Source organism: Mixophyes fleayi, chromosome 3, assembly GCF_038048845.1.
Source record: "Mixophyes fleayi isolate aMixFle1 chromosome 3, aMixFle1.hap1, whole genome shotgun sequence".
NCBI classification, from domain to species: Eukaryota; Metazoa; Chordata; class Amphibia; order Anura; family Limnodynastidae; genus Mixophyes; species Mixophyes fleayi.
The window spans coordinates 188,110,241-188,124,320 of record NC_134404.1 but is presented as its reverse complement, the minus strand read 5'-3'; the positions used below and the strand labels follow the sequence as shown (position 1 = coordinate 188,124,320).

The following is a 14,080-nucleotide window of genomic DNA, read 5'->3' as shown; positions in this document are numbered from 1 at the left end:
GGAAATAGGTTATTTATTAAATGGGAAAACTATTTATTTAATGTTGGGGGCTGGAGGAAGGTGTAAGTATTAATTGTGGGTCCTATTGATTTAACGCCGAGGGTGGTTGTAATTTTCTAAATGTGCCCATTTTTTACCCCAAATAGGGCCCCAAACATTCCAGGATCCAGACAAGCCACAACTAAAGAAACCAGCAGCCACAGGTGGCGAAAGTGAGAAGAACAGGTGGGACAATCCCGATTTTTGGTAACTGTTCTGCACAAGCTAAGGGGCAGGTTAAGACTGTGTACTCTTTATATACACACTGCATTCTTTATATACTACACTATGGTGCTAGCTGTCCTTCGTGGGCTGATTACTCCCCCTCTAGTGTCTGGTTTTGCCTCCATGATGGCTGGCCACACCCCCTCTAGTGGGCTCCTAGCGTTGCAGTCCCCTGGTGGGCCCTTCATGCCCCAGTCCGACACTGCATCAGCTTGTCACATTTTCAAGTTTAACATTTACATTTTAATAATAGTTAAGTCAATAAGACATTATAAATCAGTACATGTCAGCTTCATCGGAAATTGTAAAGCAGCCTTGGCTAAAAATGTAAAGGTGTAAAAGCTGACTATTGAAAGGCAGAAGATAGAACGAATGATTCAGTTGTCTTATGTGAATCCAGAATAGTCATTACTGAGCGGAAACTATCGCTATTATTTTATTCCCATTTGTTATTCCAATTTCTTTTGTGTTCAGATTTTGACATGTCACTTCGGTCAAAGAGCCCACCCTAAAACACCTTACTGAAGGAAGACTCTCTTCGGGAAAATGCAGAGCTACAACACATGATAAAGAATGTATAAAAAAAAGATGCTTTTTTTAGCACTCATAATAAAACTTAGAAATAAAATATAAATATATTAAATATGTAACATACAATGAATTAAATAGATGTTATACAGTACTCAAAACACATAGCTGGAAAAGTGACATCCACATGTGGAAAGCAATAAATAGAAAAGGCGGATGACATTGCCATCAAAATAATAGCAGTAGACAGAAAAATCCACATAACAAATCATTTTTGTACAGACTACCACCAATGCTAATCCAATTAATAATAATGATAATAAAAAAAACACTGATGAAATTGCAGTGTGCGAAGAAATGCGCCAGACCCCGTTACCTCCACATTGGAATGTGCTTTTAAAACTATTGTTCTTCTGTACGGCTGCATTAACACGCTGGTTATCTCTTTCTGCACTACAGAGCTTTGATTACTACTAGGAGCTCGAGGAGTCCGGATACTAGACAGATGCTTGATCGAATGTATTGGCGAAATGCTTTAAACACATTTATTCAGTGCACAAAGATCTCCAGAAAAATAGTGGGCCATTTTGTGCCTAAAGGAGACTGACATTCTACTAGTGCATGATTGGGAAAACTGCAGACTATATGTATAATGGAGTGATATACCAAACATACTTATGCAGATACTTTTCAGATTGCCCAGCTATTAATAAATAATCTTACATATAAAAATCATTGGTCTGTTTGTCTGTACGGTTATGCAGTCAGACACCCCTGCACCAAATGCGATTAAACCAACACGAGGTTGTCCAGTTGGATCATGTCTAAATTTTAAAGGGTTAAGGGTCCCAGTCTGACCTCCTGTTGGTGTACGCTGGGCAGAGCTTTGACCCGGGGAGCCTGTTCTGGGCCTTCCATTGGATGGATTTGGATGACATTTAATATAAAAGCAAAAACGACACTGGGCAGCCACCTCATGGGTGTGTTGGAAGAGCTGCTAAGCTGCTAATTATTTTAAAAATTGAGTTACATTAAACTCATTGATAATGTGAAGATTTAAACCCGGGCAATGTCAGGTACTTCAGCTAGTAATTAATAATTAAGATGTAATGATCATAATGATTATAAAGGAGATTGGTTTGCTTGGATAATTAGCAATGTCCTTTCTTTTTTCTTGTCTCCTTGTGCATTGTACTGCCAATTTGTTAAAATGCAGTCATCAAATAGTAGCAATAATATGCAGTACCTATAGTCTACACAAGATAAGTCACAATGATTACAAAAATATGATCACAATTACTTGACATACTGCATGACATTTTTGCTCCCTGACTTTATAAATGTGACCCTAAGAATACTTTATAGGTTGTATGTACTGTACATTGTGTACTTGCTATAATAGCAGGACAGGCAGACAAGATATACACTAACTGAACTGTTTGCAATAACAATTTGGATTAATTTAGTATTGTGTATGACAGTTATAAAAGAAAAGTGTGGGTGTACACTGAACACATTATGTGAGCTATTGTGAAGTTACTGAGATATGTGTGAAATATCATCTCTTTATTAACAATGTGAGCATGGTGTTATGATCACAAGTCATAATGCATGAGCATTAAAGTTCTCCCACACTCTTACTTCAATGCAATCAGCAGTCATCCCTGGCCAGATACAGGTTATCTCTCTGGATAGAAGCAAGTAAGCTGTGTATAGAGAAATATCGGAGAGCTGATGTTATCTCAGTTTGTTGCCCGGGCAACCATAATTTGCAGTTTAGAGATGCAGGTAGAACATCAGTGAGACTAATTAGATAGGTTTGTCCTTATCAAAATACATTTGGGGCATCTGCTTATGGTTGCATAGTAAGGGCTAACCTGCAAAGTCAGTCAGCATACAGGCATTTTCATTTGGAACAAACTCACTTGGCCTCATTGCTGCTCCTGCATCCTTACTGCCATGAATATTAGCTGCACTGAAAGAGTTGGAAGCTACAGCAAAGTAAAGCTATATGAGGAAAATCATTTTTATTTTTACAAAGTTAAAGTAACAATCCCACATAGAAGGTTTTTTTTCTTTAACTATAAAGTAAAGTGGCTTGTAAGCATGCATTTGTCATTTTGCTTAGCTTTCTTTCTACAAATCGTTATCTCCTTTTCAATATCTCTCTGGAGATGGCAAAATAGGTCTGTCAGATACTTAGACGCAGGCACAGGCTCACAGCTAACTATAGTGAAGAATCCAACTGCACTGAGTGAATCACTTTCCCCTTTATTTGCGGATTTTTATAATAACAATCTATTAGGAATAGCATATTAGATTTCGTGGAGGTGCGCCCACACATTTACATTTTCATAAATTTCCAAACAGAAGGAAGAAAGAAGAGAAATGTGTTTGTTATGGAGCACTTCGTGTTTTGGCTTTTAGTAAAATTACAGTCTTTATTGATATTTATTAAAGAAAAAAGGGTCCTTCTGACCTATTACTGAGTCATCATTGGTAACAACATATTTAAAAACAATACTGGTAAATTAACGTGATAGTTCTACAAAGTGCATTTAAAATAGCAGTTTTTAACTACTAAGCCTTACTTTAGTGTTTATATATTTATTTATATATATTTTGTAAATAACCATAAACATAACTCAAATTCAGTCTCCTGTTTTTTATCTAGTACTCATTGTTAATATCTAGTCACGATTTTATTCAATATAGAATAATAATCTCATTGGCATACAGAGCATATGGGACCTATTAAATTTACTATAGGAGAAGAAGTTTATTCTTGAATCACACATCATTACAATTAATGGCTGCTCAAAATCTATCTATACAAGAGAAATCAGACTCATTATCTGCAGAGCTGTTGGAGGTGCATGGTCATCAAATAAAATTTAAGAATAAAAAAAAATGTGGAACTAGAGATTAACAATGAGTACTAGATAAAACAGGAGACTGAATTGATGAGATATGGATACTGTTATTTACAAATTATATAAACACCAAAGCAAGGCTTATTCGTTCAAAACTAGTATTTTAATTTCACTTTTTAGCACCATGACATTAATTCACCAGTATGGTTTTAAATATTTCACTACCAATTAAGACCCAATCAGAATGACCTTTTTTTTTTTTTAATGAATATCAATAAATATTGTAATTTTACTAAAAGCCAAATACCAAAGTGCCCCAAAACAAACACATTTCTCTTCTTTCTTCCTACAGGCTCACAGCTCTCAGTATGTTATGTGAAGACAGAAGGGAGAGGAGGGGAGGGATTTTACAGTACACAGACAGAGCTCAGAGGGGCATTCCAAAGCCTCTCTGCTCACTACATAATGTGTCATCTGATTGTGGTTGCTATGGTAGTGCATAACATTGCAGAAAACAAAACAAAAATCCCCTTTTTTCATTGAACTGCCCCTTTATTCTACAAGCACAGCAGCAAACAATAATCCCATCTACAAGAAATATTAGCAAGCAACATCTGTATTAGTTGAAGGCCAATTCGAACTTTGGGATAGGGAAACGTTTAGCTGCCCAATACAAGTAGAATATAAATTTAGATTTTAAAAAAAAAGTAGAAAAAAGTAGAACTAAATAAGTAGCCTTACATAGGACACTAGAGCACTGGTGCAGATCAGCATTTTGGGGTCACAACAGATGCTTTAGTTACATACTGGCAATGCCTGATACCGCTCAAGTTGTGTTGTGCAATTGTACTGTGTGTGCTTTACAATGTGCAGTAGTTACAAGTATGCCTTATAAATTTAATTAACAAGGCTTCTTTCTTTTCTTCTTTTGAAGAACAATTAAAGGCATAAATTGCAATGCAGCAGCGACATACATTACATATGAGATACTGTGGCCTGGCATAGAGACAAATATTGGTAATACAGATTTCAAAAACAAACAGAAACCAAAACGAAAAAATAATCTAAACTTCTGAACCAGTGTCTCCTTGACACTCTCCAATCCCTTGGCATTTGTGACATTGCCATTTCTTGGTTCTTCTCCTATCTATCAGCTTCAGTGTTTCTACCTCTCACTCTTCCGGAGAGATTGACTCGAGAGACGGGCCTTGACTGAGGAATAAAAATGTTTGATCTGCAAATACTGGTGAAAGTGCCCTATTGTGAGACCAAATGACTCTTGGTAGGTAGAGAATGTGAGGGAAATCACTAAGTTTTACAAGCAAGTTCATACCTGTTCACGAACACGTTGTTGATCTTACAACAGCTAGTACACATAGCTAGAGAAAGCCTAATAATGTGATGAGATCTGGCCAGAGGATGCCTCAACTTCTAGAGTAGCCATAAAAGGGCAATAATAGGAGTCATGCCCAAAACTGTTGATTCAACAGTTTCCCGGACTCTGTTACCTAGAGGGGAGTGCTCCTGTACACATTGTGCTCGATGGGTTTTGAAGGTTCAAATCACCAGAATAAGAAGGCTTTTGAAAGACGCAAGATAGTACACAAGGTTTATTCCCAGACTGGACAAAAAGCATCACCGACCCATGGAGAGCTGAGACCTGTCGTAAGAACTCTAATACGGAACGTTTGAAAGAAGAACAGCCACCTTGGCATAGCATTTATTTTGATGAAGGTGATATAGCCTAGCCAGCAGAAAAGCATTTTACCATTTTTAATGGGTAGGTAAAGACACAGACACATTGCTGGACAGTGCCATAACACCCATAAGAAATTACATAGGAACCCAGAAGAAAAGTGTTTATTTAGAGATTTAGGGCAAAGAGAAGCCTGATACTGGTTGAGAAGTACCTGAATTTGACAGTACAGCCCAGCAATGACCTCTTTCTCTTTTTGCATCAGTTTTCCTATTATGCTAGTCTTGCGGGCTTCCCAAACCAACTGGTTGAGCTCAGCCTCAACCAGTTGAGAGGAGAGGCAAGAGTCCAGAAAGTCCAAATCAATGTGTGAGTACACTTTGTGTGGTTGGGAGTAGAAACTTCTCTTTCAATCGTCAGGAATCTAAACAAGGCCTTTATCTTATCTACTCTGAAGTTTTATATCAAGTTTCTATGCTACAAAATAAATGCAATATATTTCAAGATTTTAAACTAATGACATCAGCTAGAAGAAAACAACAACGAATTTTCTAAATCTATGCAACTATACTTTGCTATGAGAAAAAAAAGAATTGGAATATTCAGTATTCAAGATTATTTCTATAAGATATCATTTAGCTTGGTGTTCTTGTACTTTATCATTTATATAACTGTGTAATGGTTATGGTTTTATAATTATATAACTCAGCTTAATGCCTACAATACATGCAGCTGTTTCTGCGAAAATGAAGATGCTTTAGCATCCCTCCTAACAACTCGCACCTCTTGCTATTTCATATGATGTAAGGGTGCTTGGTATAATCAGCTACCGAAAAAAAATGTCAGAATGCCTCATTAAATCCTTTCCAGTTTTCAGCACTGCTTAATCAGCTTCAGAAAATGCACAGTGAAATAGAAATAATTATAATTTGCTGGTAATGCAATCATTTTAAGACAAGGCTGCAATGACATGCAGTGGTAAAGGAAGTAGATTTGCATGATGGAACCGCTATGATGTTCCAAACTGTAAAAGCGGATTTTACAATGTATGTATGAAAGAAAAGTAATACCTCAAAATATTATATAATTTTATCTATATTTTTTTGCACAAGGAAAGATCAACTCTATTAATTTGCAATCTCTTAGAAAGCAAAGAGCAAACTGAATATTAAATTAAATTTCAGCTCCATACGTAGAAGAAAAGTTCATAGTAAAACTGTATTAAAAAATTGCAAAAGAACAATACAGATTTTTGTATAAAACATACATACACAAGGACAACAGGAATACATTAAGTCCCTGTAAAGACAGTACAGCCTGCCTTAAAACCAACCAAGTGTGGCACTATTTACAACAATGGACCTCTGCCACAGAGTAAATGTTAAAGTGGCGGAGATTCTCTTCTTTGACATAAGGGCACCTCTCCCAATATTGAAAAAGGAGTATCTAAATTTAATTCCAAATGGGGCAAATACATAGAAACTCTAGAAAGGGATGTACAAGCAGATATCAAGAAACTCTTTGAAGCCATTGATTGGTTCCTATACATAACAGATTAGGGACGCTCCATTGGGGTACAGAAATTAGAGATGGGTGAAGAAACCTAGAAGATTGAGAGATCTGCTGAGGGAAGAGCAAGGTCAACATTTAAGTTGTGTTCTTGGCCTCCCTTGTCCCCTTCTCACCTTTCCTAGGGTATTATAGTAACACCTACCAAGGAAACTTTTATGACTTGTACCAGGTGACCTGGTTTTCATTGATCAATACAATGCTTCAATTTGAAAGCTGTAATTGTGACTCATGCCTCATTCCAAATGAGGAGACTTCTGAACAACTTCCCAGATAAGTAGAAATTATAGTCTTATACATGTGGAGAATCAAGGGAAAAAAATAAAAATGAAATAAAGAAACCTACAAATTAATATTTTTATTAAAAAAAAAAACACATTTGTGATTACTTAATTCAGTGCATCAACCCTTTGCAACATTCAAACAATAGAAGTGAATAGGTAATTTGACCCATCACCTTGTGATGTCATACCAATTGAACTCATCATAATCATTATTTATAAGGCGCCAAAGAGTCTGCAGCACCATATAGCACGGGTACATCAATACAAAACAAAATACATACAGTAATATTGCAAAAAATATATAATAATACATAAACTAGATAATACCTAGGCACGAATTAGAATAAAACTAATTAGACAATACACATAGGTAACCTAGTTAATAGCGCAATACATCATACCACACGCAGGGTACAATGTAACAGGGACATACAGAGAGGCTCAACAGACAGGCGACAAAGGTTAGAAAGGACATTGCCGTGAGATCTTGCATTCTTGATGTGTTGATTATAACTTAATTTGCTTTAACTATTAGGTCATATGTGTGGGTGTAACTTGAGATTATGATCATGATTATATATATATATATATATATATATATATATATATATATATATATATATATATATATATATATATATATGCATTTGTAATGATGTGCAGTAGGAGGTTAATAACAAAAGCTATCTACAGCCAATAAGTAAATCATACAAAAAAACAATGGCGATGAAACACTTTAGAGACTTTTAAAATTAAAAAATAAATTACAAAAAAAGGTTAAAAAAAAAAGGTTAAAATAAATAAATAAATAGAAAAATAAATAGAATTTAAGCTAAAAGAAGTCCCTCATATTTCTGCATACTCCAGAAACTGCAATATGGAGCAAGGACATGGAGAGTGTTTCAAGTACAGATGGTCAGATAGACAGACCATCATACATAAAACTTTTTTTTGAAAGCCAACATTAGTTTTCTGTAAGTACTTAGGAGTCTGACCATGTGCGCAGAGGAAATAACCACCACCAATTTGGCTTAATAGTAGAAATGTCAAGCCAGTATCTGAAATAAGAGTTTTAAAAAACAAAGGCATACAAGCCATATACTCAATTCCTTCAGTCAGATTCTCAGTGAAGGTCAACTCATCTGGACCTCTCAGCATAATTATTAGCCCAAGACAGTGATGCTGCTTCCAGCCCTGATATTTGCGCTGATCATGAAGCCTCTGACTGCTAAAATCTGCCTCTCTACAGATATTAAGTGGTTTTTGTTTTGCTCAGGGTAGTATAAAATGTCTTTGTTTGCCAGCGACGCCCTGCTTACATTGTCATCCAGCTATAGATCACTGTCAAAATGTGTTTAAAGTTCTTGCAACATATGGGACACTCTCTGACTACAAAGTTAACTGCACTAAGATTGGGGCTCTTCCGTTCCTCATCTGAACTTCCTGAAATCCAAATAAATTTGCCTGGAAAACCAGTAAAACATCATATTTGTGAGTCTTTCTTAGCCACAATTATAACTCATTCTACAAGGAAAACTATTCCAAAGCTCTTGCAGCTATAAAGACAGACCTGTTCAGGTGGCAAAAACTAGTGACATCTCAGATGGGGATGATAATGATAACAAATGAACCTACTGTTGGGACTCCTTCTCTACTTATTCCAAATACAGCTGGACCGGGTGACTTGGACAAGCTACATAAATGGCTTGTGCAATTTGTCTGTGGGAGAAAAGTCTCAAGAATGGACTTTCATAAAATTAAGAGAACCAATGATGAATGGATGTCAGGGCCTCCCAGACATAAAATTGTACTGTTTGGCCACCCATCTTAGACAGACAGTGTCATGGTTCACCCCTGAATACACTTTGCCTGCATGGGTTTCCAAGTCTGCCCACCTCAAAGTGGTCTCACTACCATTCTTACTAGTTGTGTCCCACAAACATAGGACCCCTTCAGCTCTAGAACCCTATTATTAGTTTTTCTTTTCAGATATGGGACAATTGCGCACAGCATTTCAAACTTGCTTCACATCCCCCCCACCTCTCCCCAATCTGGAACAATCCTAAATTTCACCCTAGGCAATCCCCAACCTACTCTATCTTCTCTAAAGGCACCATGCTGTTGATAGATGTTTTGGAGAAAGGCTTGCCCATTATTAGGTGACCTTTAACATAAATTAACATTTCCAGAGGAGAATACCTTATTGTACTTCCAGTTGTAGCATTTTATTGCTTCCTTCACAAAACTACATATCAACAAACTTGATCCTATTTGAGTCATTTTGTTACTGCAGACTCATAATAAAGGGTATGATCTCTGCTCTTTACAAGCTTTTCTTTACCTCTTAACCTCAAAACAACCCAAGATTTGAGAGGCAGATCTAGGTAAACCCCCAAACCCCAAGTCCAGCCCCCCCCCCCCCATCACTTAGCTCATGGACTTCCTTTCACAACTACCAACCTATCAACTTAATTTGCACTCTAGTTATGCCACAACTGTTTAAAAGAAACAGACATTATTAGTACACTCAGCCATTAAAGGAGCTTGTTTGTCATGCTGTATTTGTAACATTATGCTAAATATTGAACCACACACACCACTACATATGACGACGTTTTGAAATAAATAAAAAGTTTAAAACAAAAAAAGTAGAAACAAAAATCAGATCTACTCACCACTTCCTCCATGGCTACTTAACGCCTCATCTTCAAATATATCAAAACCTTCATGACGAGTCTGAGTTGTCGTCTCAGACTTCATCTCAGTGGGTGTCCTTAGGATTGTAAGATTGTACTGGAGCGAATGGCTTAAATCATAACTGTAGCTGAAAATGGAAAATAATGGCATGTTTATGGTAGAGTAGAGAAATCTTCATGAATAATATAACAGAAAAAAAAAAAACTAAAAACTACTGTGTAATGTAGTATAGTACATTCTAGTAGTCACAAACATGTCACTGCTACCACATCTTGTATTTCAATTTGCAAGTATGCTTGTTTGTAATGAAGTGCACACAATGCATCCCTGATATTTATAGATTATGAAAGTACTCCAATATACTTGTTTGGTTTGCATACAATTAAATATTTCTTCATGCTCCCACAGGCGTAAAACTGAAGTAGAATGAGATCTCCAGAAGACATAGCCATAGGGGTGTAATACTATTTTTTAACAAATACTTTATATTATAAATGCACAATAACACAACTATAAAGAGGGCAGTGGAAAGTTGTGGGTGTTTTAAGTTGAACTACACCAGAGGGTTAACAGTAATTAGTTAAAAAGTTTGTTCTTGTTTTTGCAAGAATGTTTAAAGAATAGAAGCAAATTTTCTGCATATTTCCACTTATGGAAGGCAATACAATATTTGGGTTACTCCACCACCTGCCATTCTCAAAATGAGACTGGGAGAGCATGAGAAAGTTGAGTCAGCCTTGATCTTTGTTGTGTAAACCTTTCAGAATATTTTTGTCAACAATGTATCCCTTACCTAGTGATGGTTAATAGTGAGTTGAATTTGTGTAGGGAAGAAAGAGCTGAAAAGGATCTCTTGCAATAATAAAAAGGATACAATTATTGAAAAATAAATAAACAAGATTAAACACTAACACCACTAATGAGGAAAAACAAGTGCAGTGGTCTACAATTGAATGAGGGTAGTGCTAGCTTTGAATTAGCATGGTGCTGTAGTTCTCTGATCCAGAAATAACCTCTGCAAGTAGAAGAAACACCTCTGCCACAGGTGTTATATGCATCATATAACATTACGTACAGATTTTGTTTATATTCTGCCAGCATTTGAATCATGTAAACCGAAGACTCAGGTTTTGACAGGGGAATTTAACAAACGGAGGGGGGAAAAGGCGAAGACGATTTCTTAAATTGTGCAAGAGGGTTTAGGGCTTTGTTCAGTCTGCCAAACATTAGTCAAGATATAAAGGGAGAGTCTGGTCTTCACTATAATTCTACCTGAGGAAGCTATTGTGTGTGGCACGGACCATGTAAGGAGTAAAGGGGTACTTGAAGCATTAGGGAATACGCATGAGATCATGTGTATTCCTAACATTTTTTTACAACTTTGCATAGTTCACTTCTACCAAATTTATCACCATCAAGGCTACTGACAAGGTTGCAAGGAGATTGTAAGTGTAATTACAATGGTTTCATAAATTTAAGTGGCAAGCAACATATTTTTCGCTCCATAAGACGCACCTGACTATAAGACGCACCTATAATACACTGGCCCCTTCACTCACACACAAAATACACTGGCCCCTTCACCACACACAAAATACACTGGCCTCTTCACTCACACACAAAATACACTGGCCTCTTCACTCACACACTATATTAACACACTGATCCCCACTCTTAGACACACATACTATGTTAGCACACTGGCGCGCGCGCACACACACAAACTATAGCCTCCAACACACACACACACACACACACACACACACACACACACACACACACACACACACACACACTCTATTGACACAAACTATAGCCTCCAACACACACACACACACACACACACACACACACACACACACACACACACACTCTATTGACCTTTCTCCATAACTTACCTTATTCCCTCCACGCGCGATATCTTCGGCACTTCTCACATGGGACGGCACCTGTAATGTGGTGCATGTCCCATGTGATAGCTAGGTTCTCACAGACAGGCGGGGGGACGGACGGATAAGGAGGATCCGCAGCCAGTATGAAAGGTGGCTGGTCCCGGAGGCGGGGCCAGCCACCGCTCAGTCCACCGACCCTAAATAGGTATTTTCTCTCCGGCCCGGGTGACATCTACCCCCCTGCCCAGCCCGCCCCTGGCCGGGACCCGCTTCTCCACGCTGCCACTATGGAACTGTAAGTTGTCCGCCTGGACCCACTCTCCTTCTTTCTTGCTCTGATCTGGCTTGCAGTATTCGCTCCATAAGACGCACACACTTTTTTCCCGACTTTTTTTGGGGGAAAAAGTGCGTCTTATGGAGCGAAAAATACAGTAAATAATGCATCAATTTACAGCAAATTTCTAGGTGACCTTGTCAGTCCCATGTAGCTAAAGATACAACATATCCTCTTGGATGCAACATTGGATTCAAAGCTCCCTTTCTCCCCAACACCCTGATCCTAAATATTATTCAAGATCCATGAGGCCTAGGAATTTCACTGGGTACACCTAATGTACCTGGGATAAACTTGTTTTTTTGCCAGTAGCCTGGTCTGTTAAACAGCGTCCTAGCTTCCCTTGTAGAATGTACTCAGTCTTACGTGAACACCAGATCAGATTTTCGGAAGGAAAATTGAAAAACCTTATCAGCTTTGCCTAAATGGCTCATTCTGTGAACCTACTTTGTTCTATCGAACTTCTATGGGCCCTATTCATTAAGGAATGTAAGGCAAATAAAAAGGGGTAACTTTGCACCTTGGCAAAACCTTGCTGCAATGCACAGGGTGCAAATTAATTATTTTGCAGTTAAGGAAAATATTGACTGTTTTTTTCATGTAGGAGACAAATAGCTTTATTTTTATACAGACATATTATTATTATTATTATTATTATTATTATTATTATTATTATCATCATCATCATTTATTTGTTGGGCGCCACAAGGTTTCCGCAGCGCCTTACATAGTACAAACAGTAGACCATACTGGGTGAAACATTACAGAACAATAAACACAGAGTACCAATGCTTCAGAAACTCCAGGCAGACATATGGAGTAAATACGGAGCAGAAGATTCGGTATGGAGACAGGAGGGGAGAGGGGCCCTGCTCATGCGAGCTTACATCCTAAGGGAAGGGGACAAAAAGGCACGAAAGGGAGGCAGTGATACGAGGGAGAAAAGGGGGCAGGGGAGAGGGGGGAGAACTGCAGAGTAGATGAGGGGTTAAGTGGGTGGTTGGAAGGCTTTCAGGAACAGGTGAGTTTTGAGTGCCCGTTTGAAGGAACATAGATTGGGTGCGAGACGGATGGAGCGAGGGAGGTCATTCCAGTGCAGGGGGGCAGCTCGGGAGAAGTCTTGGATTCTGGAGTGGGAAGAAGTAATTAGAGTGGAGGAGAGGCGACGGTCGTTTGCTGAGGGCAGGGAGCGGACACGAGTGTGGATGGTGAGGAGGTTAGAGATGTAGGGGGCAGTAGACTGGGAGAAAGCTTTGTAAGTGGTAGTAAGGAGTTTAAAGAGGATTCTGTAGGGGAAAGGGAGCCAGTGTAAGGCATGGTAGAGAGGGGAGGCAGAGGAGGAGCGGCGCGAGAGAAAGATGTAAAGATGTAACATATAATGTTGATCGACGACATGCCCTACCCAATTATATATATTTTTCTCTACATTTTAAATTTACCTCCCCCTGCAATGCAACATGGTTTTGCCAAGTTAAAACGTTACTCCTTATTTTTGCTTCGGTTTCCTTAATGAATCAGGCCCTATATCTCTAGGAGACATAATAGATGGCATGAGTGCTGCTAAGAGACTACTACATGCATTAACCAGAGTCATAGATCCCAAATCTGGACATTCTTTTGACTGCACATTTTACTACAACTTATTTTACGCAAAAGAAAATTAATTATTTACAGAAATCGCCATGTATGGTAATGTTGCCCCATTGCATGCAATGTGCATAATCTAGCAATTGTCTAGTGAATTGATTTATGTTGGTGAGACAACAATAAGATCAGGGATAATGGAATATAAATCATTTGTTCACGTGTGTTCAAATGAATGGAATTCAGCAACTACCGGCCTCAACGTCTTTCTACTTGGGGCTCCATAAAATTTGATGCATGTAAACAGCACAAAATACATGCTTTTAATGTGCCTCTATAAGTATTTCTTCATATATCAG

The 14,080-nt window shown here is 37.9% G+C and overlaps 1 protein-coding gene across 3 annotated transcripts in view; it reads right to left on the bottom strand.

Annotated features, from left to right (window-relative positions):
• The window catches only part of FIG4 (FIG4 phosphoinositide 5-phosphatase), a 247,427-nt gene that overhangs the window by 172,328 nt on the left and 61,019 nt on the right, over window positions 1-14,080 (bottom strand). For all 3 annotated transcript variants that reach the window (XM_075202905.1, XM_075202904.1, XM_075202903.1), the window contains exon 7: window positions 9,890-10,038. In XM_075202905.1, coding sequence (XP_075059006.1) covers window positions 9,890-10,038 — 149 coding nt within the window. The remainder of the gene's footprint in view (window positions 1-9,889; window positions 10,039-14,080) is intronic.